At 48.5% G+C, this 21,597-nt stretch overlaps 1 protein-coding gene across 1 annotated transcript in view; it reads left to right on the forward strand.

The window, feature by feature from the left end:
* The first annotated feature begins 4,861 nt into the window (after nucleotides 1–4,861).
* GREB1 (growth regulating estrogen receptor binding 1) overlaps nucleotides 4,862–21,597 on the forward strand; it is a 68,845-nt gene continuing 52,109 nt past the window's right edge. The window contains exons 1-4 of the mRNA XM_069580216.1: nucleotides 4,862–5,018; nucleotides 9,842–9,961; nucleotides 11,367–11,543; nucleotides 20,085–20,267. Coding sequence (XP_069436317.1) covers nucleotides 4,862–5,018; nucleotides 9,842–9,961; nucleotides 11,367–11,543; nucleotides 20,085–20,267 — 637 coding nt within the window. The remainder of the gene's footprint in view (nucleotides 5,019–9,841; nucleotides 9,962–11,366; nucleotides 11,544–20,084; nucleotides 20,268–21,597) is intronic.

The following is a 21,597-nucleotide window of genomic DNA, read 5'->3' on the forward strand; positions in this document are numbered from 1 at the left end:
GTACCCTCCTGTTTCTTTCTCAATTGCTGGTCTCAATTTTTGGCCAAAAATACCCTACTTTTTCTTTTGGCCTATTTTGGGTACCAGCCCCTTTGAACCACTCAAGTTCTCATTGATTCCCCTGAAGACCTCCGCTCCCCCGCCTTACGTTGTAGAAATTATGGACTATAGTACTTTTTGTCACTTGTCATTTATGATATGATCTGACATTCTTTTAATTTATTTGGCTCCATCTGATCTTAGTTGTGACATGCAGGATCTTCGGTTGAGGCCTGTGGGATCTTGTTCCTGGACCAGGAATTGATCCCGGGCCTCCTTGCATTGGGAGTGCGAAGTCTTAGCCACTGGACTCCCAGGGAAGTCCTGATCTGAAATTCTAGTCTTTTCACATGCCTGTTCCATTTAGCTAGAAGTGAATGATCCTGCCCTGACTACCAAGTGCTCTGCTAGGCACCTTCATTTTCTGTCTCTTGTATACCCCATGATGACCAGGTGGTCCTTCAGAGTGCCCATTTTACAGATGAGAATACTGAGGCCTAGTGACTAGCTTTCTCTCTCTCCATCTCACATCAGGCATCTGTGCATTAAGGTGAAGGCCATGGTGACGGGCACTGCTTCGGATTCTATGGTTGAAGAGCATTGCCCACCAGTGTTGGGAAGGGCTGGGCCAGGCCTTGGAAGGCAGGCACTGGAGGGGTGGGGGGAAAGGAACCCCCTTGGTTTGCAGACTGGAGTCACTGCAGCAAGACAATATTGCAGAGGCAGTGCCCAGGGAGCAGCAGTCAGAGCCCAGCCTTGGAGGTCACAGGTGTTGACTTGGATCCACAAAGCATGGAGAAGGGGTTCAGCTTTGGGGTTTGGTGCTGAGCGAGGCTTTTCTCTCTCCTGACTTCTGGCTCCCCCATCTGATGGTTGGGGGCTCCTCGCAGGCCAGCGAGCCCCAGCAGGGCCGGCATCTCAGCCTACTCTGCCTCTGATCCCAGGCTCTGCCCCCGGTGGGTGGTCTTGTGTGTGAGCTGGAGCACTGCTGGGGTGGGTAGAAAGTTCCCACGCTGCTGATGGTGGTGCAGGGGGACAAACAGCAAGGGCCACGACGTTGTCAGATGGTTCTCACACTCTTCCTCCATCCTCAGTTCCCAGCACTTGCTTCGGCTTTCAAATGCCTCATTGGATTGGGAGTGGGGTCAGTTTCTCTCTCCCTCTGTGCTTCTAGACTTTAAAGCTTTGGTGTGTGCTTAGGGTTGTAAAATGAAATTTCCACTTTTTTGAGTGTGAGCACTCTTTCATGTTTTGTCCCTTTTGTGTTTCTCCCTCCCTCCCCCAACCCCTCCTCTACCCTCAAGTCTGTTTTCTTTCCACAAGACTTCTTGCAGGTTGTTTTATCATCTCCGAGGCTAAAGATTCGGAACCCCATCTTTAAACTGGGCTTCATAATATCGCCCATGCGTGTTGAGCAACGGAACAAGCCTGGTGCCTGGCACTCGGAAGCCGGACAGTGTTCATTTTCTTTCTTCCTCTTTACGGCTCTGTCCACACCAGGCATTGCTCTATCTTAACCCCTGGAGTCCTCCAGGCTCAATGTACTGATCTGGCATCTGGTGCACAGGACCTTGGGAAGGAAGAGATGTTCTGGATGCCCTGAGCGTTTCTTTCAACCCTCGAGCATGCTTCTGCAGGGGCTCCTCGTGAAATGGGCTGGACTTTAAGCTGCTTTCTGTGCGTTAAGCTCTTCAGACAAAGATCTATAGAAACAGAAGCCGTTCGTGATGTTAATTGGCAGCAGCTTTCCATGGACCACCCCGAATGGAAATGCAGGCAAGGGCCCCCAGATGTGGCCAGGAATCCCTCTTTCTTGGATTGAAGGATGCAGCCAGTCGAGAGGAAACGCAGACGCAGAGCCCTGGAGCCTCTTCTGGCTGGCTCCACCGCTGCCCTCTGTCTTTCAGGAGCACTTTCTTTTTGTTGGGGCTAATTCCTGTAGCAACCCCTCCCACCAGCTCATTTCCCCAGGCTGTAAGCTGGGGCTGACCAAGGAGGTGTGGTGGAGCGGGGCGGGGAACCTGTGCTCAGGAGTTACTGCCGTAAGCAGGGAGTGTTTGTTTCCATTCACTGTTAGTTGGAAGAAGGAAGGCTGGACCTGAGGACTGATTTTACCCTCACGAGGGGAACCAGAGCTCCTTAGGGCACCAGTGGTCCCGTCTTGAAATTGCTCAGCCGCCTATAGCACGAGGACTTGGAGAATCTTCTACTTACATCTTAAATCAACGTGATCTGTGAGGTGGTGTCTGGCATGTGAAGCTAGTCTCACAACTAGTGTGGCTGGCTGTGTGTCACTGTAATGAAGCAGGAAGCCCGTGTCCTGAGGTCACGTCGGGGCTGGCATCTTCTGCCATTTTTTCGGCCGCACCAAGCAGCTTGCGGGATCTTAGTTCCCTGACCAGGGATCGAACCTGTGTCCCCTGCTGTGGAAGCACAGAGTCTATTCGTTGGACTCCCAGAAAATTCCCCATCTTGTGCTATTTAAAGTCAAATATCACTTTAAGAATCAACGGACACACGAAATAGACGAGAGTATAGAAAAGCTGAATAATCTGTTTTCATCCCTTTAAGAGTTTATCTTTTCTTATATGATAGCAGATTTGTAACAATCCATCCAGCATCCGTCTAAAAGAAACCCTTAACAAATTTCAAAAGTAGTTTTTAAAGGCCACGGTTGTGATTATCTAATGAAAATTAGAAATACATAATAGAAGGCTAATCCTTCTTCCTCTCAAATTTTGACTGTTTAGAAATTAAACCTACATTTCTGGATAACTACTGGGTCAAAAAGGGAATCAAAAGGGAGATCATAAACTATCCAAAAAGAAACGAAAGGGGACCTCTTTACACTAAACCTAGGGCTCACAGCATAAGAAGCACTCGGGAAAACGTATAGCCTTAAATATCTTCACTATCAAAGCAGTCATATGGAAGATAAACATGAGGATAAAGTAGTCATTTTAGGAAGTTTGGTGAAAAGTATAACACGTTAAACTAAAAGGAAACAGGGCGATCTAAACAAAAAACTAAATGAAATAGAAAATAATCAGAACACATTAGAAAGGAATATACATTTAAATGCCAGTTCTTGGCCAGGACTAAAATAGAGATTTAACCATATGTCTGATCCCAGAGAAATGTCTGCGCGAGTATCTGAACCTTACCATTAAAGTGGTTCTGACAGCCTTTGTAGGAGGATTGGGGGCAATGTTTATGTCAAATGAGAAGGGCAGAATCAAAAAGTTTATCATAGAGTGATAGAGCCATGTGGATACAGCCTTCCATGTCCCTCCTGTTTCCCGGGGAATTAAGTCTGCAAACAGTACATCAGAGTATCAGAGAGAATGGAGTATTGACAAGTGCTCAACGCAGAGGCAGGGTGCAGACATTGTCTGATGGAGGGAAGGACCACATACTATATGATTCTATTAACCTGTGTCTACAGACATTAGGTGGCTGGCTAGGGCTGGAGGATCGGGGACTTGGGGGTGACAGCTAAAGGGTATGAGGTTTCTTTTGGGGATAAGGACAGTGTTCTAACATCAGTTGTGTGATGCTTGTACCACATGTGAGTATACTAAAAACCATTTATTTGCACCCTTAAAAAATTGAAGTATAATTTATTTACAGTGTTGTGTTAGTTTCTGGTGTGTAGCAAAGTGATTCAGTTATACATATATATGTTCTTTTTCATATTCTTTTCCATTATAGTTCATTACAAGATATTGTTATATATAGTTCCTGGTAGGAACTTTATTGGAGAAGGCAATGGCAACCCACTCCAGTACTCTTGCCTGGAAACTCACATGGATGGAGGAGCATGGTAGGCTGCAGTCCATGGGGTCGCGAAGAGTTGGACACGACTGAGCGACTTCACTTTCACTCATGCATTGGAGAAGGAAATGGCAACCCACTCCAGTGTTCTTGCCTGGAGAATCCCAGGGATGGGGGAGCCTGGTAGGCTGCCGTCCATGGGGTCACACAGAGTCGGACACGACTGAAGCGACTTAGCAGCAGCAGGAGCTTTATGGTAGGACCTTATTGTTTATCTGTTTTATGTGTAGCAGGTGAATGGGATGGTAAGTAAGTTAGATCTTAAGCTGCTACAAAAAAAAAAAAAATCACATTGATTATCTTGGGGCATGGACGCAATGATTTTCCTCCTGGTTTTCCACCCTCTTCTCTAATTCCCAGATTTCCAGATGTAATTCTGTATTATTTGTCTAGTGGAAACCAGGATAAAGTAATAAACACATAAAGCAAGAATGTTGCTAATTGGCCTTTTAGCAGAGGAGGCAGTGATGGGCAATCTGCTAACCTTCCTCCTGGGAAGGTGAGCGGCAGCTGGGTCCAGTAATCCTGAAATCGGGGACCGGTTGTCATGGATCGCTGCATTGTCGGCTGCCGTCACACACAGAAAGTGGCGCAGGGCTATTCTTCTGCAAGTCAAGGAGAAGAAAACTTTGTTTTTGTCTGGGGTCTCTCAAAAGCAGGATCACCTCTCAGGGAGAAGCTGGGGGCGTTGCTGTGAAACCTGTGGACGACTGAGAGCCAGTTTCTAGTAAAATCTCCCAAGAGGTGTTAGACTCTGCTGAGTGCTAAATTAGGGAAAACTGTTACTTATATAACTTCCTGTAATTGCCCCGCAGGAGCAGTCCCTGAAAGCCACCCGCTCCTCCTCTTGGCTGAGCGGGGGATACGGGCCCTCCCTTCCTGGCAGCCCGGATCTCTTCTACCTTTGGGCTTCATGCTCGAGGGTCAGGCTTTTTAACTGCAGCTGAAATGCCATTTTAAACAGAAGACTCCTCTGTCTCTTTTGAAGATGGGAAACTCGTACGCTGGACAGCTGAAGACCACGCGGTTTGAGGAGGTCCTGCACAACTCCATCGAGGCCTCCCTGCGCTCCAACAGCCTGGTACCCAGGCCCATCTTCTCGCAATTATACCTGGAAGCAGAGCAGCAGCTTTCCGCTCTAGAAGGTAGGAGATGTTTCTGTGCCCTTCACTACTGTGTGTGGGAATGTTCAAGATGGGACTTGAAACTCTTTCCTCTTCCACTTGGTATAGCAACCAAGTGGGTCTGGCAGAATGGAATTATTAGGAAACAGAAAGTTGCATGTGTGTCCTTACTTGGCTAAAACTCAAATTTAAGTCTCAGCCATAAAGTTGCAAGGAATGAGATGATTCACTGGACTAGTAGGAGAAAGAAAGGCCGGTGTTAACTTGTTCTCAATTGGTCGTTACTTAAACTCATGAAAAGTTTTCATGGTCTGACTTGGATAAGTAAGACATTTTAACATATTTTTGACCCTCAGTTATATATATACTTTTTCCTCTGTGATTTGTGGCCCTATCTTTGCAAAGGAGTGTAAGTACTTTTCCATGTGATAGCAGTAATGAAAGTCCTCTAGAAACTCTTAAAAGCCAAGAATAAACCCTTATGAGTTTGGTGTGTGCCAGCAATAAATTATCTTCGGGCATGGGGATAAGTTTGGGGTTTATTTAATTATCCAGAGAATAAACTGATTGTATTTTTCAGTCTTCAGTTTGTATTTTTTATAGTCACATATCTTCATGTCCAAAGTTGCCCCACCCCCTTATTTATTGCTGAAGAAGTTGTTTTTGTCACTTGTCTTCCACTTGAAGTTACCTGCAGACTTCGCTTAGCTTGCTCTGGGTCTGAGAGAAAGTAGATTGTGGTCAAAAGCAGGAGTCAGGAAACCCAAGGGTTCTCTGGCATTCACATCCAAGTACCAATGATTTCTGGCCCAGGAAGTTTTACTGTGTCACTGGGGGGCATTTGAGGAATAACTGGGGCATCTTTTACAGTCCATGTTTTCGACTAGCTGAAAGACTTGTGAAATATGTGTTAAATGATCATTGTTAACTTCTCACAGTATCGAAAGGCTTAGCTGCTAACGGTAAATGAACAGTAGTACTCATGATAAGTACTCATGGTCAGCCCTTCTCGTTTATGATATGAAAACCAGCTCAGGCCCTCTCTATCATTTTCCCATTTGTCTGGCAAACAACATAGAGAGACCCTCCTGGATTTTGTTTCTCTAGCACTGGGAAGAGTGGGGAGGGGGGTTGGCGAAAAGGAGGAGATGGTCGATTTGCTAAATGTCCCTATCAATCGAGCACTCAGCTTGAGCCCCTGGTTTCTGCATCATAGAACATGGTGCAGAGGGTTTGTTTGGTCTGTCTGTCTCTCTGTCGGGATCTCTTATCTTATTGCTGTCCTTCCTCAGACAGTAACATTAAGGATGCTTTTTATGACCAGGGTGCTGATATCCCAAACACCCCTAGATCTGTTAACATTTTCTCTATTTGCAAGGGCAGTTCAGAGGAGCCCTGTTACTTTGTTCTCCAAATTAGGGGTATGACCTTTTCTAACGGGGGAGAAACCTTTTTATGTATTATTTTTTTTTAAAGGAAGGCCAAGCAAACCAAACAAATGTACCCTTCAAATTTGGGATTAGTGTTTATTAAACAAGACACAGGTAAATTCCTGTCATCCCACCCACTCAGAATGTCACACAGTTTCTTCTTACGTAAAGAAACAAAATTTATTCTGAAGCATCAATACTTTCATACACCATGGGGTGAAGTGATGTCATGACATCTCTAGATTCCCATGGTTGAGTTTTAAGATCCTAAGCTCCCAATACAGTTGGTTTTATCTAAGGCCATTTTAAAGCCCTCATTCTGCCAGAAGACTTTGGTAAACAGTCTGGTTTAGTCTGGCCCTGGTTAGGAAGTCTCCTCAGGCTTGCTGCTGGCTGACAGATTCCATCAAAGACCCTGGAATGTCTGATGTAGACCTTTGACCTTTAATCCCACTTTCGTAGCGGAAAGCAGATTCTTGGCAGCCACTGGATTTTGAGCCCTTTCTTTGACTTTCGGAGGCTTAAGACCCTCCTCTTTCATTCTTTCCGAGAGTCTGCGTTCCTGCTCTTTTTGGTTGAACAGAATAAACGTGCAGACATTCCCGTGCATGCCCTCCGAGCTCCGAAAGCCTGGCTTTCTTTCCCCTTTTCACTCTAGTTGTTGGCTCTTTGCTGTCCCCCTGCTGAGCCCTTGGAGGTGAGACCCTGGTTGACAGACTAATCTTGATTTTGCAGAGCCTTCCAAGCCACCCACTCCGTAGGCGGCTAAAGGGTGGTTTGAGCCCCAGTGGGGACTGTGCTGCATGGGTGGCACTTGGGGTCTGGGCGTGACTCTATACCTTCTGCTAAAACCAACCACGCCTGCATTTAGTGGCAGGAAGGAAGTATCTGAAAGAGGCTCTGGTGTTTATCCCTTCAACTCCCTGTGTGTTCTTCCTGGGTAATCTTTTTACAGTCTCCCCACCACCTCTGTGTCCTCCAGTCTTGGAGGGAGACACCAGAAATTCTTGCTTACTTCCTGCTGTGACCTTCCCAAGGTCATGGGCCTGGGCTGGCCCGAAATGTTCAGTTTCTTCTGCCTCTTGTCCTTCCAGCACCTTTAAAATAGGGCTTCCCTGGTGGCTCAGATGGTAAAGAATCTGCCTGCAATGCAGGAGACCCAGGTTTGATCCCTGGGTCAGGAAGATCCCCTGGAGAAGGGAATGACTGCCTACTCCAGTATTCTTGTCTGGAGAATACCATGGACAGAAGAGCCTGGCGGGCTACAGTCTGTGGGGTCACCACGAGTCGGACATGTCTGCGCGACTAACACCTTTAAAATGGTGACCACCCTGAGGTTACGCTCCCAGTGCGCTGTACTGATTAAATCACCGTTGGAATGTTCTGTGCAATGCTGAGGGCCGTATTTCCCCACAGAGACTGTCACAGCTCAAGGTGACCTTCTATAACCACCCATCTTAAAGAGGCAGGATTTGATGCACAGAGAGGTTAAGTAACTTTCCTGGGGCCACACAGACAATGGCAGATCCAGGGACTAAACTGGAGTTCCCAGATTCCTAGTCTGTTTTTCTGTTGCGTGTGATTTCATCATTAACTGGAAAACTCGTCACGCACTGAATGGGGGGGTTGAGAGCCAAGGGAGGTGAGAGTAGAAGAGATGGCAGCAAAGGGGCTGGCACGGGGGGAAGAGACACAGAAAGGAAGGAAGCAGCTGCCCCCGGCCTCGGGTATCTAAGGAGGCTGGTAGCAGCCCTGTTGTGTGAAGAAATCTGGGTGCTATTTATTAAATGACATTTAGTGAAGTAGTGAAGTTGCTCAGTCGTGTCTGACTCTTTGCGACCCCGTAGACTGTAGTCTATCAGGCTCCTCTGTCCATGGGATTTTCCAGGCAATAGTCCTGGAGTGGGTTGCCATTTCCTTCTCCAGGGGATCTTCCCAACCCAGGGCTCGAACCCGGGTCTCCTGCATTGTAGACAGACGCTTTACCATCTGAGCCACCAGGGAAGCCATTTAAAGATAGGCAATTTGAGAAAGACTTTTTACCCAAAACATCTCTTAAAAGAAGTTTGAAAACTCACTGATGTGAAACCCTTTTTCTCTAGCAGGCTGGGTAAATAAGGGGTGTGTGTGTGTGTGTGTGTGTGCGTGCGTGCGTGTGTGTGCGTGCGTGCGTGTGTGTGTGTGTGTGCGCGTGCACGTGCTCTGTGTATACGCCAAACAGTTGCAGGCTGGATAAGGGGTGTGTGTGTGTGTGTGTGTGTGTGTGCGTGTGCGTGTGTGTGCGTGTGTGTGTGCGCGCGCGCGCACGTGCTCTGTGTATACGCCAAACAGTTGCAGGCTGGATAAGGGGTGTGTGTGTGTGTGTGTGTGTGTGTGTGTGTGTGTGCGTGCGTGCATGCTCTGTGTATACGCCAAACAGTTGGGAATTACAATGATAACGGAAAAAAACAGAAACAAACTTTTTGGCTAATTCAGTGGTTTCCTGAGTGCTGCCTCTGTGTGTGAGAGACATTCTGCTTGGGGCCTGGATTCCTGAATAACAGCAGCACCCCCGGACCCCAGGAGCTGACCACGTGGGGAAGGCCAGCTCCTCTAATGCGGAGATGGAGAGCACGCACGAGGAGAGTGGGGTTTCCCTGGCCAATTGCTGGCTCTCCTGGCCCGTTCCACATTTGCCATTAGTCCTAAAATACTATTTCACTTAAAAAGAAAAGTTTCCTATAGTCATAAAGTCGCTGAGAGGGCCTGGCCCTGTGTTGGTTCGTTTTGTGTGTGTGACAACTTCTGGTGTGTTTATATTTCTAACATTGTATACATCTAGTTTTCTCTTGGGAATAAATAACAGCATATAGTTTGACTCCTGTCTTATTCAACGTAAAGGCCGTTCACACTGTATTTCAGGTTCTAAACCAAGTGATGCAGTTTACAAGGACAGCAGCTTGGGCACCAGATACAGCTGGGAACAGGCTGGCTGTGCTGCTTAGCAGGTGGTTGAATCACTGGGTCTCTCTGAACCTCGGTTTCCTTACCTGTAAAATGGTCCCTGGGTTACACTGTGGTTCCTCCCACACAGCTGTTGTTGGAGTGCCTGCTGTGTGCAGACTTCATAGTCGGTCCTTGTCAGCAACTGTATACATACCGAGCCCCGTTGCTCATGCAGATATGTGCAGCTGTGAGCGCTGGGAGGGGATGTGGACCTGTATTTGAAGTCATAAGGCCAGGCTTGGAGCCAGAGTCTGTGACCTTGGGAAAGACGTCTGGTCTGAGTGAGCCTCGCCCCTCGCCCCTAGTGAAGAAGGGCGATAGTCCTCGGCTTAAACAGTGTGTCTCTGAGGACTGGTTAATTCCTAACTAACTGGGGCTCACTGTGTACTTACTCCCGGCCTGGTCATCACTCCGCTATTGCACGTCTAGGTGGAAGCCGAGCGGACAATGAAGAAGAGGAAGAGGAAGGGGACGGGGCACTGGAACAGAACTGTCCCCCAAACCCCTACCAGATGTACCCCCCGCCCGAAGGATGCTGCACCACGGACGGTGAGATGCCCGCTGGCCTGCGCGCTGAGAGCCCCCGAGCTGTGAGCCGAGCCCATGTCCCCAAGATGATGGATGAAGGGGAACTACCCCGTACTTGAGAGCCAGACCTGGCTCCATCCTGGCACCCCCAACCTCAGAAGCTTTGAGTAAATGACTTAACTTCTCTGAGCCTCGATTTCCCTGTCTGCAAATTAGGGGCAGGACCACCTGCCCAAAGATGATCAAATGATAGCCTGCCAGGGCTTCTCCCACTCGGTGCCTCGCACAGTGGGCACTACTTCCTGCTTCCTGCTTTGCCCAGGAGCAGACGGGAGAACTAGCAGCCAGTGCCTTGAAAATGGTAAAGCAGATGTCCCTGGAGGAGAATCTTACTAAGGTACAAATATCTTACGGGTTTGCAGGGAAGGCCTCGGGGTCTCAGAGTTCACATTAGCCCACGTCATCCCTGTTGGTCATTAAAGATGGAAAAACACAGGGTGTGGGGCCACTTGTGCCTTCAGGGAGAGAGAGGCCCAGAAAAGGTCCATCCAAATAAATCTCGGCTGTTTCTCTCTTCTTCCTTTCTTCCCTAAGTATTTTGGACACTTAATTTTAAAATAAGAAGCATGTTTAAGGGCTTCCCAAGTAGTACTAGTCGTAAAGCATCTGTAAAGAGACGAGGGTTTGATTCCTGGGTTGGGAAGTTCCCTGGAGGAGGGCACGGCAACCCACTCCAGTATTCTTGCCTGGAGAATCCCATGGACAGAGGAGCCTGGTGGTCTACAGTCCATGGGGTCGCAAAGAGTCAGACTTGACTGAAGCGACTTAGCACACGCACAGGTGTTTAAACGCTCTGAAGTACAAAAAGTTCAAGTGCGTGGAATCCCCCTCTGCTGAAGTGACTTCTCCGAGACCATCATTACCAGGTTGTCAGCCTGAATTCCTGCCCTCATACACGTTAAGTGCAGGGTGGAAAAAACATCAAATTACTCACAGTCCCTTATGGATTTTTCATCCACATTTTAATTTACCATCACTTGGCTACCCATTTCTCCAGTTGACTTTCATTTGTACATGCATGTATGTGTATTGTATGGTAACACCAGTAGTCATAAATACAGCAAGTAGCTAAGTGTCATGAATGACGATGGTTATAATTTGATCTCTCAGAATTACTTTAGTTAATTTTATTTTTTTATTCTGCCCAGTCACTTTATCGTTGTGAATCATGGTAACTGGCAAATGAAGCGCATGTAAGGATAACATACTTAATAATGTTCTCAGAATTAATTTTAGAGTCAGCCTGGTCCAGGGGTGAGGGTGGTTGCTGACAAAATCCAGACTGTTTTCCTGCTTTGCCCGCGTGGATCCTGGTTGTGTGGGAGCGCTTGCTGGACAGCGTGTAAGGCCTATCCATCTCTCCTAGGGTTCTGCCAGGCCGGGAAGGACCTGCGTCTGGTCTCCATCTCCAGTGAGCCCATCGACATCCCCGCTGGCTTCCTCCTGGTGGGTGCCAAGTCCCCCAGCCTGCCTGACCATCTCCTGGTGTGTGCCGTGGACAAGAGGTTCCTGCCGGATGATAACGGGCACAATGCCCTTCTTGGTGAGTTCCTCCTGGGCTCTGCCCTGCAGCTCAGGCTGCAGGATGGGTGGGGACAAGGAGGGCCACTGGTCCCCTTGGAAGACAGGCCACCTTTCGGCCTCTTCATCAGCACGTCCCACAGCCCCATTCATTCCTCATTCTGTGGCCTATTTCTTTGTGGAATAGAATGTAAATGAGATTTGTTTTAAAATATGACTACCTGGAGCTTTCCCTGGTGGTCCAGGGATTAACAGTTTGTACTTCCAGTGCAGTGGACGTGAGTTTGATCCCTGGTTGGGGAACTACATGATACTGTGTAGCATGGCCAAAAAATAAATGAATAGTGTAAAAATAAAACATGACAACTTTCCTATAGAAAGCCTATCAGATAGTACTACTTTTTTTTTGGTAAATGTGTTCATCAGAACTTTCCTAAGTGTCTACCTGTGTTGGGAGTGTAATCCAGACCCCATTCGAGATGCTCTCGGAGGCCAGCAGACACGTGGCAGGAGGAGAATAAGGCTGAGTGTGTGTCCCCCTGACCAGGACAGTCCTGTTCCAAGTGACTGCCCGACACCCTCTACTGTTCTCTTCTTTGCTTTACCTTTTGCCTCTCACCAGTTAAGTTCGCCTTGGACCTGTTAGTGAACTTGCCTGAGGGTGTGTGAGTAAAAGAATGTGGCCAGGATTCAGACTCAGGTCTTACTGGTTCTGTATGGTACCTTTAACCACTGTACCCCACAGTCACTCAGTGGGTCAGAGTCAGCCTAGGGCAGCTGTAGTTTTGACCTTTGGAACCACCTCTGGCCCACGGGATCCCCGATGTCAGTGCAGAGTCGAGGCCAAGCCATACCAAGCCTGTCTCCTGTTGGCTCAAACATTTACTGAGCTCTTACTGAATGCCTGACCCTGTGCTCAGCACTCTCCCCCATAAGTGAAGCAAAATCGGGGGAGACATGAGGTTTGGACCGAGAGCTCAGTGAGCTGGCTCCAGCCCCGTGTCTGACCACAGGCTGCTATGTGACCCTGGGCCTCCGTGTCCTCGTCTAGAGAGTGGGCAAGTGCTTTCCACATGGCCCCTCACCTGGCCTGGCATCTCCTTGGCAGGAGAGCTGGGCAGACAGGAGGATCTAGCTGAGATGTAGCCTCAGAAGTAGTCTTCATGGCAGAAGCAAGTTTGATCGTGAGAGTTTATTGGAAAAACTTCTAGGTTAAACTTCTCCTGCTGGCCCCAGTTCCTTCTGTGCTTTCCCCGTGGACAAACATTTAAACCTCAGTTTTACACTTGATATGCCCCCAAATCTGAGTAGATAAAAACACTTTCAGTTCAGTTTACTTGCTCAGTTGTGTCCAACTCTTTGCAACCCCATGGACTGCAGCACGCCAGGCCTCCCTGTCCATCACCAACTCCCAGAGTTTACTCAAACTCATGTCCATTGAGTCAGTGATGCCATCCAACCATCTCATCCTCTGTTGTCCCCTTCTCCTCCTGTCTTCAATCTTTCCCAGCATCAGGGTCTTTTCCATTGAGTCAGTTCTTTGCATCAGGTGGCCCAAGTATTGGAGTTTCAGCTTCAGCGTGTCCTTCCAGTGAATATTCAGGACTGATTTCCTTTAGGATGGACTGGTTGGATCTCCTACACACTCTCAGTTCAGTTCAGTCGCTTAGTTGTGTCCGACTCCCTGCGACCCCATGAATCGCAGCACACCAGGCCTCCCTGTCCATCACCAACTCCCGGAGTTCACTCAGACTCACGTCCATCGAGTCGGTGATGCCATCCAGCCATCTCATCCTCTGTCGTCCCCTTCTCCTCCTGCCCCCAATCCTTCCCAGCATCAGGGTCTTTTCCAATGAGTCAACTCTTCCCATGAGGTGGCCAAAGTACTGGAGTTTCAGCTTTAGCATCATTCCTTCCAAAGAAATCCCAGGGCTGATCTCCTTCAGAATGGACTGGTTGGATCTCCTTGCAGTCCAAGGAACTTTCAAGAGTCTTCTCTAGCACCACAGTTCAAAAGCATCAATTCTTCTGCGCTCAGCTTTCTTCATAGTCCAACTCTCACATCCATACATGACCACTAGAAAAATCATAGCCTTGACTAGACGGACCTTTGTTGGCAAAGTAATGTCTCTGCTTTTCAATATGCTATCTAGGTTGGTCATAACTTTTCTTCAAAGGAGTAAGCGTCTTTTAATTTCATGGCTGCAGTCACCATCTGCAGTGATTTTGGAGCCCCCCAAAATAAAGTCTGATACTGTGTCCACTGTTTCCCCATCTATTTCCCATGAATTGATGGGACCGGATGCCATGATCTTCGTTTTCTGAATGTTGAGCTTTAAGCCAACTTTTTCACTTTCCACTTCCACTTTCATCAAGACCTTTAGTAGATATTTATTGAGAACATTTTGGGTCTGAGTCTCTGTGCAAAGGACTGAAGGATGGAGGTGGGACAGCAAGGCTTGACCCAGAGAAGAAAAAGAAATGGTTCCTGCCACGAGGGCCAGGGAACACGACAGTGCGTACACTCTGAAACCCGGCAGATGACTGCTCAGTGGAGGGACAGACACGACTCTAGGCAACAACCAGCGGGAGAAGAGGTTTTGGCCAGTTCTTTCTTAAGGCGGGTCTATGGGGTTATTTTACCCAGTTTTGAAAGCAAGAATAATCCAGGAAATTTACTCCACCAAGGAAGCTCATTGCTTCTGAGTCATTGCATCTCAGAGTGAATTTGCTTATCAAGGCTGCTCAGGACAGAATGAGTGGGGAAGACAGGCTGGTGACTTGGTTAGCGTTTGATCTGGCCTAAATTCCTCCCCTTTGTGACTGTAAAGGAATTGCGAGGGCAGTAAATCTAGGAGGCTCTATGTCTCGAAATGCAGAGGCAAGAATCTTTCAGTTCATTCACCACCGGCCTGGGAGCAGCTTCAGCCTCTCGGGCGGGGAGCGAAGAGGAAGTGGGGTCTTTGTTAATTGCTTGCCAAAAAGCCCTCGGAGGTGGGTAACAAGGGCCGGCTGGTAATAACCCGTGCTTTCTTCTTCTAAAATAACTTTATACTCTCAGCTTGCACACTTAGCACTGTTTAGGTTTCTTGCAATTAACCCTGATGGCTGCACAGGGCACGGTGGCCCAGCACCCCTCTGGGGCCGGGGCTCAGCACTTTTTAGTGACCTATAAAGGGGAGGCTCTGGAGTATCTTAGGAGAAAGTAACAGCTGTAACCGCCCCCCCCCCCCAATAATTTATAGAGAAAGTAGTGCTGGTTTTAGTGACTTTGAATCAACTGAGAGATTTCTGGTCTGTGAAAGCGAAAAGACTAAAATGTAGATGTGTGTTCCAGTTGTTTGGTAGTAATTCATCGAAACCAGCTGATGGCTAAGACAAAGGAGAAGAAACCATCTATTACAGCTGTGCATGTGCTTGCTAAGTCGCTTTAGTCATGTCCAGCTCTTTGTGACCCCATGCACTGTAGCCTACCAAGCTCCTCTGTTCATGGGATTCTCCCGGCAAGAATACAGGAGTGGGTTGCCGTGCCCTCCTCCAGGGGAATCTTCCTGACCCAGGGATTGAACCTACATCTCTCACATCTCCTGCATTGGCTGGTGGGTTCTTTTCCACTAGTACCACCTGGGACGCTTCCATCTATTACAGCTGGAATGTTCATTTCTGAGATGAGAGTAAATAAGCCGTTTGTTCATCTAGCGGGCAAATAATTATGCGTTTATTATTATTCATAGTAATAAATAACTGAAGGTGGACTTTAAGTTCAGCCTGGGGCCCCAAAGCCAAGTGGTACTTGGTCCTTCCTGGAAGCTCAGGGCCGTGGGAGGACAAAGGCCAACCAAGACTTCCCTCACAGGTCCACATGCAAAGCCACAGAAATCAAAATTCTGGGAAATCTCTGGGCAACAGGCTCCCACCAAGGGCTTAAGATGCTGTGGGATCCCCAAGGATGCATTGACTTCTGGGATGAGAGTGTCTCAGAGGGCGTCACCGGCAACGCACTTGGGTCCTGAAAAATGGGTGGATTACCAATTGGAGAAAGACAGCAGCAGCAAATGAACCTAAAGAGCAGCCACTTTACTTCTCATGTGCTAATGACTGTTGGAGTTAAAATGGAGTGAGTGAGTGAGGTGGGTGTATTCCTACCTGGCACTGAGATATGAAGAAACAGAGGCATGCGCAATAGAATGAGGTGTGTCTATCCCTACTGCCCTGGGAGGGCCAGCGTTTCCACTTTGATTTCTGAACCACAAGGAGGAGCCCCTTCTGGTTTGTGGCCCTCCCTCCCTGCCTCTGGAATGGAGCCGTGGTCCCACAGCCCACATTTGTCGTCGGACAAAGGCCTGTAACCTGTTTAGCCATTTCTGGGAAGGGATGGCAGTGCTGGCCTTGGCGAGGTGCTCGGAGCATCCTTGGATTTGCAGTTCTGTTTCTTACTCATCATCTTTCGTTTGACCTCAGAGTCAGGATCCCTTCCAGGGAGCTTGGAAGGTTTCTCAGGGCCTCATTCTTGGATGGTAGTTGAGCTGCTCAAGGTTCCCAGGTTGGAGTCAAAAGAAAAAATAAAAACATTAGATTATAAACTAGGAAGCATTAGAAACATGAAAACTAGAAAACAAAAGCACATCAAAGCAGGTGCAGAGAGGCTAAGTGTTTGCTCTGCTAATTGTTTTATCTCCTCTCTCCTCCTTCCCTCCCAGTGTTTGCTGACTGTCTCCCCTCTGCTGGGCACTAGTCTGTATACGTACACTAATGCACACAGACACAACCCATACCTCCCCATGGACATACATGCTCCCTGTCCTGTGGAAGGATAGGGATGGTTATAGGGAAAAAACACAGATTTTAATAACTCTAACATTGTGGCACCCCACTCCAGTACTCTTGCCTGGAAAATCCCATGGATGGAGGAAACTGGTGGGCTGCAGTCCATGGGGTCGCTAAGAGTCAGACACGACTGAGCGACTTCATTTTCACTTACTTTCATGCATTGGAGAAGGAAATGGCAACCCACTCCAGTGTTCTTGCCTGGAGAATCCCAGGGACGGAGGAGCCTGGTGGGCTGTGGTCTATGGGGTCGCACAGAGTCAGACACGACTGAAGTGACTTAGCAGCTTAGCAGCAACATTGAGGAAGAAGTTATAAGGACTGCCAGCAATATAAAGTCCGGCATAGCAGTAGGAGGGGTGGGAGATAAAGCAGAGATGGGGGTGGTAGGCATTGGGGGCAGCCCTGGAGGGCATGCCTGTGCATGCCACTCTGTTTTCATGCTAGAATTGAATGGATCACTCTTTGAATCTGCTCTGGACAACCACTTGGTCCCTCTGGTTCTCAGGTTTCCCCAAGGAAGGTTTAGCTGTCCTGACCAACTGGTGGTTGCATCAGTTCAGCTGGGTGCTTCATCTGGGCGACAGTGAATGGCAAAACCGTTGGTTTTCTCTGCATGTCAGTTTCCTTCATGTCCCTCTAACAACAAGTAAACATAGAGCACAGTGTTGGCATGTTTTTGGTACCTTAATCTATTCAGTACAGAGGGGATAGGAGTCTGGAAGGAAAAACTAACCTGTGCCTGCCTTCTTAGACCATGATATTTGTCCTTATTTCTAATGCCTTTAAAGGAATATTAAACTTGCTTGCAATAGAGCAGATAATCCAGGTTTCTGTAATGTTTGCTGTTTGGTCACTAAGTCATGTCTGACTCTTTGTGACTCTGTGGACTGCAGCATGCCAGGTTCCCCAGAGTTTGCTCAGATTCATGTCTATTGAGTCAGTGATGCTATCTAACCATCTCATCCTCTGTCATCCCCTTCTCCCATCTTCAGTCTCTCCCAGCACCAGGGTCTTTTGCAATGAGTCAGCTCTTTGCATCAGGTGGCCAAAGGATTGGAGCTTCAGCTTTAGCATCAGTCCTTCTAACGAATATTGAGGGATAATTTCCTTTAGCATTGACTGGTTTGATCTCCTTGCAGTCCACAGAACTCTCAAGAGTCTCCTCCAATACCACAATGCGAAAGCACCAATTCTTCAGTGCTCAACCTTGTTTGTGGTCTGACTTTCACATCTGTACATGACTACTGGAAAAACCATAGCTTTGATGATTGGGACCTTTGTCAGCAAAGTGATGTCTCTGCTTTTTAATATGCTGTCTAGGTTGGTCATAGCTTTTCTTCCAGGAACAAGTGTCTTTTAATTTCATGGCTGCAATCACTGTCTGCAGTGATTTTGGAGCCTGAGAAAATAAAGTCCGTCATATTTCTGTAATATAGGCATCTTCTTTCTCTATGGGGAAATGTTTTGAACCTTCACTAACTGATGTTATTTTGGACAGTAGTAGCCAGAGACCTCAGGATTGTCCCCTTTAAGAGCAGGGCTTACGCACAGAATCCCTTGGCCCTCCTGGCCTATATCAAGATGCCCTTTGTAAACTTGTCAGCCAGAGGATAAGATAAAACAAATTAGTCTCAGCTTCAGGGTCTCTCCTGCCAAAGGATTTTGGGGCATAGAAACCAGATGTACCAGTGAGTGAGGCAAGGTCATAGGGAAGGCCTTTGCAAGACAGTGAGCTTAAAGCAGAATGGTCTACCAGGTACAAAAGCGAAACCATCACGTTTTTCTTGTATTAACCAACAGTTCTATTGATTCCGGTTTGAATGGACTTCACAGTTTGTTTAAGTCTTTCAAGCATGTTCTCTGGATTTTAATAGTTCATGAGAGCTGAAACTCCAATGCTTTGGCCACCTGATGTGAAGAGCTGACTCATTTGAAAAGACCTTGATACTGGGAAGGATTGAGGGCAGGAGGAGAAGGGGATGACAGAGGATGAGATGACTGGATGGCATCACTGACTCGATAGACATGAGTTTGAGTGAACTCTGGGAGTTGGCGATGGACAGGGAGGCCTGGCATGCTGCAGTCCATGGGGTTGCAAGGAGTCAGACACAACTGAGCGACTGAACTGAACTGAACTGAAGAGGTGGTTTTGTCATCACCTCTGGAAGGCAGCTTCTGCAGAGCCTCAGAGTTAAGCTCTGTCATCTCCCAGAAAGGCTCCCCTGGCCTCGGGCAGCAGGAACTGATAGAAGCAGTCACCTTCCAGCTGAGAGGCTTCACCATAGCTGCTGGGCCCAGATTTCACTCGCCACGATCCTGGCCACACGTGATGAAGTGCTTGATTTCTGCGACTCATGCGGCCTACTTCCTTGATTCCTGGAGGGAATTTTGGACTCTCAAGAGGGCTCTCAGTGTATCCAGTCTAAGTGGTTTAATTGCTTTGAGATTCTATGATTGGCTGGCACTGAAGACCATAGTGTGTTCGTGCTAAGTCACTTGAGTCCTGTCTAACTCTCTGCGATGCTATGGGCTATAGCCTGCCAGGCTCCTCTATCCATGGGATTCTCCAGGCAAGAATATGGAATGGGCTGCCATTTCCTTCTCCAGGGGATCTTCTCCACCCAGGGGTCAAACCCGCGTCTCCTGCCTTGGCAGGCAGGTTCATTACCCCTGAGCCACCTGGGAAACATAATTTCAAGTACTTAAGCCTTGTACTTGGAGAAGGCAACGGCAACCCACTCCAGTACTCTTGCCTGGGAAATCCCAAGGACAGAGGAGCCTGGTAAGCTGCAGTCCATGGGGTCGTGAAGTCGGACACGACTGAGCGACTTCACTTTCACTTTTCACTTTCATGCATTGGAGAAGGAAATGGCAACCCACTCCAGTGTTCTTGCCTGGAGAATCCCAGGGACGGGGGAGCCTGGTGGGCTGCTGTCTATGGGGTCACAGAGTCGGACACGACTGAAGCGACTTAGCAGCAGCAGCAGCAGCAAGGCTTGTACTTACTTATACTTTAAACAAAGCTCTTCCCCCCACCTCCATCCCCACCAACTAGAAATGCTTTGTGTGCATATTATATACACAGAATATAGTCACTTTATTTCTGCTGGTGATGCTCAAATATCAAATAATTCCTTAATTCATGTGTTAGACTACAGTATAAACATTTATTGTTTATTCACTAAGTCGTGTCTGACTCTTTTGTGACCCTATGGACTATAGCCCATGAGGCTTCTCTGTCCATGAGATTTTCCAGGTAAGAACACTCGAGTGGGTTGTCGTGACACCCTCCAGGGGATCTTCCTGGCCCAGGGATCGAACCTGCATCTCATGTCTCTTGCATTGGCAGGCGGTTTCTTTACCACAAGCACCGTCTGAGAAGCCCAAAGACCATGCAGACAAACCGAATTATTGCAGGTGCTCAGTTAGTGTGGACAGATGAATGGGGCGGTTCTGTCCCATAGGATGCATAGTCTTTAAATATGCCCCTAAGCAATGCCGTCTTCCATGCTTGCCTGGGCTCGTCTCTACGACCCAGCGTCTCTTTGGTCAGGGTTTTCTGTTTGTGTCAAGGTCACCTTGACCCCTGGACCAGCGTGAGCTGACAGCGACCTTTGCCCCTCGGACTTCTCTGGCTGGTGGTTCAGGACGTGAATGCCTAGTGAACGATGGTTCACTTGGAGGGGTCTTGGGTGTCAGGTGGGGACAATCCTGGTTTGCTTCCTCCCCCCAGGTTTCTCTGGGAATTGTGTCGGCTGTGGCAAGAAGGGCTTCTGTTACTTCACGGAATTCTCCAATCACATCAATCTGAAGCTGACCACGCAGCCCAAGAAGCAGAAGCACTTGAAATACTACCTGGTCCGCAACGCCCAGGGGGCTCTCACCAAAGGGCCCCTCATTTGCTGGAAGGGCTCAGGTGAGCAAGCTCTGCAGGGTGGGCCACATGAAGGGGGCACCCCCAGGCCAGCCAGGGGCCTGTTGGCCCGACTCTGCGCCGAGACTGCTCTGCAGTCCACATGGTGGGCAAGAGGTCAGCCCTACGAAATCAAAATGCAATTTTGCCCCCCGGGCGTCCAGTTTATAGTATCAGTCTACTTGTATGGGCGCTTTGAAAGCTGACACAGGGTCACACGGTGCGGTGTCTTCCTGTAGTAAGTATCTGGGGCAAGATTCTCAGCCGGGGGTAATTCTGTCCCCCAGGGATATTTGGTGATGTCTGAAGACATTGTTGACCACAGTGACTGCAGGGAGCCCCTGGCATCTCATAGATGGAGGCCAAGGATGCCGTGCCTGGGGCAGCCCTCCGCAGAGAATTGTGCAGCCCGGTGTCAATGGTGCTGAAGTTGCGAAGCCCTGACTTAGAGAAAGCTCAGCCCAGATAGCCTCCCTCTCTGCCCCACAGCCCTGTCAACCACTAATAGAAAAGATCAGCTTCCTGGGGCTGGGGCTGGCAGAAGAGAGCGGGCTCCAGCTTTAGGAAGGGCCTCCCTCCGTCCTTCTCTTCTGTCCCCCTGTATCCTCCTGGCTGCAGTCAGCTCTGGAGGCAGAGGGAGGGGCTGGATTTTCCAGACCCCACCGAGATGCCCCTTCTCCCATCAACCAACCGTGGAGGGACCTGTCCCAGAAGGGTTCTCAGCGAGGTGCCCAGGAGAGGCAGCCTCTTGTCCCTCACTTGTCTGTGTCAGTGGTCTCTGGTTACCTGGAATATCCCAGCCAGCTTCTGTGAGTAGAAAAATGGGGCTTCAGGAGGGGCTGGTTCTAGGCTTTCATCCCCCGTCCCCTCCCATCACTCCTCTCCTCCCTGTCTCCTTTTCTTGCTTGCTCAGTCGCTCAGTTGTGTCCGACTCTTTGCGACTCTATGGACTGTAGCCCACTAGGCTCCTCTGTCTGTGAAATTCCCCAGGCAAGAAAACTGGAGTGGGTTGCCACATCCCTCAATAATCTCTTGAGCTCCTACTATATACATGCCTATCATTTTGTAGGTCCCGGAGAGGAAGTGGTTCTTCCCCTTGTGGGACCAGCCAAGAGTTCTTGATCACTTGCTGTGACCAAGCCCCTCTCAGGTTTGATACCTCACTGGGAGGTAATCTTCCCAGTGGAGAGTGATTTAGGGGGTGGAGGAAAGTATTAGCTCTTCTTTTTTGTTATTGCTGTGTTAGTTGCTCAGTCATGTCCGACTCTTTGAGACGTCATGGACTGCAGCCCGCCAGGCTCCTCTGTCTGTGAAATTCCCCAGGCAAGAATAC

Source organism: Ovis canadensis, chromosome 3, assembly GCF_042477335.2.
Source record: "Ovis canadensis isolate MfBH-ARS-UI-01 breed Bighorn chromosome 3, ARS-UI_OviCan_v2, whole genome shotgun sequence".
Classification (NCBI taxonomy): domain Eukaryota; kingdom Metazoa; phylum Chordata; class Mammalia; order Artiodactyla; family Bovidae; genus Ovis; species Ovis canadensis.